Source organism: Loa loa, assembly GCF_000183805.2.
Source record: "Loa loa unplaced genomic scaffold supercont3.3256, whole genome shotgun sequence".
In the NCBI taxonomy this organism is placed as follows: Eukaryota; Metazoa; Nematoda; class Chromadorea; order Rhabditida; family Onchocercidae; genus Loa; species Loa loa.
The window spans coordinates 1-1065 of NW_018111434.1; the positions used below are offsets into that span (position 1 = coordinate 1).

The 1065-nt window shown below is 40.4% G+C and overlaps 1 protein-coding gene across 1 annotated transcript; it reads left to right on the forward strand.

The window, feature by feature from the left end:
- Positions 1 to 108: 108 nt before the first annotated feature.
- LOAG_19210 (hypothetical protein) lies at positions 109 to 1062 on the forward strand (the record flags this gene model as incomplete). Its single annotated transcript, XM_020451863.1, has 5 exons — positions 109 to 119; positions 190 to 377; positions 465 to 542; positions 652 to 853; positions 933 to 1062. 5 exons carry the CDS (start codon positions 109 to 111, stop codon positions 1060 to 1062), a joined length of 609 nt encoding a protein of 202 aa, XP_020304329.1.
- Between the last annotated feature and the right edge of the window lie 3 nt (positions 1063 to 1065).

Here is a 1065-nt window from a genome sequence, read left to right on the forward strand (position 1 = left end):
CAGCTTAATTCGAAATGTAATATTAAATTAAATTAATTTATCGCCCTGCGTAGTCCGAGTTTCTGAATCATTGCACAGTATAGTTAGACAAAGAAGAGATTTTGTAATATGCTTAATAAGTGAATATTAGATAAGAAATTAATCTCATAATGACTAGTTTAAAAAAATACCTGAATGGATATACTTCAGGCGTTCCCGAACCATACGGGTCCCAGTTGTGGAAGAAGACGAAGAACGTGACGCAGTATCAGCAAATGCGGAACCCTTCCACACGCCGGTAGTGGAAGGTTTACCGGCGAAATACCGACGGCTGCTGATCGCGCCGGAAATCGACCCGTACACGATCACTCGAAGTGCTGACGGGTCGACCACAATTGGTAAATTTTAATTTATTTCATTATTGTGTTGAAAATGTTTTATATGAATGATTTGAATGCATTTGGAAACGCTTTTCATATTTTCAGGGTGCGGTATGTGCCCGAAGGAATTTGGGAGCTTGAAGGGATGGCGAATTCATGCCAGTAGAATGCACCGACAAAGCGGTAAGTTTCACTTCGTATATTACTGGTATTACTAAGAGAAAGAGCAGTTTTTGAATTTGAAAGTTTATTGAAATGTGAAACACCTTTTGTTACAAAACATTCATTTCAGGCTTTTGTCAGAAGTGTGGTCATTTCATTGACATGCCGCACGTTAGCTCCGATGAGGAAATAGCAGCAACGATGGAGCTCCATTCTTTAGAATGGTGCCCCATGGCCACGAAGGCCGTCATAAGTGAAAGGGCTGCTAAACGAAGGAGACTAGAGCTAGTTGGTAGAAGCGACGAAGCTCAGCACTATTACATTCCTGGTAAGTGGGACTTTTCTTTCCAAATAATGTCAAATACGAGAAATATTCTTGTATTAAGCATTAATTTATTTTCGATTTTTCAGGTGCACAATAACAATAAGATTTTCTACCAATGAAAAGACACGTCGTGTGCAGAGCCATCCCAATCAAACCTACGCTTCACTCCAGTGTCAAAATCCTCGTCTTCGCGCAAGTACTCTGTTAGCTGGCTAACTG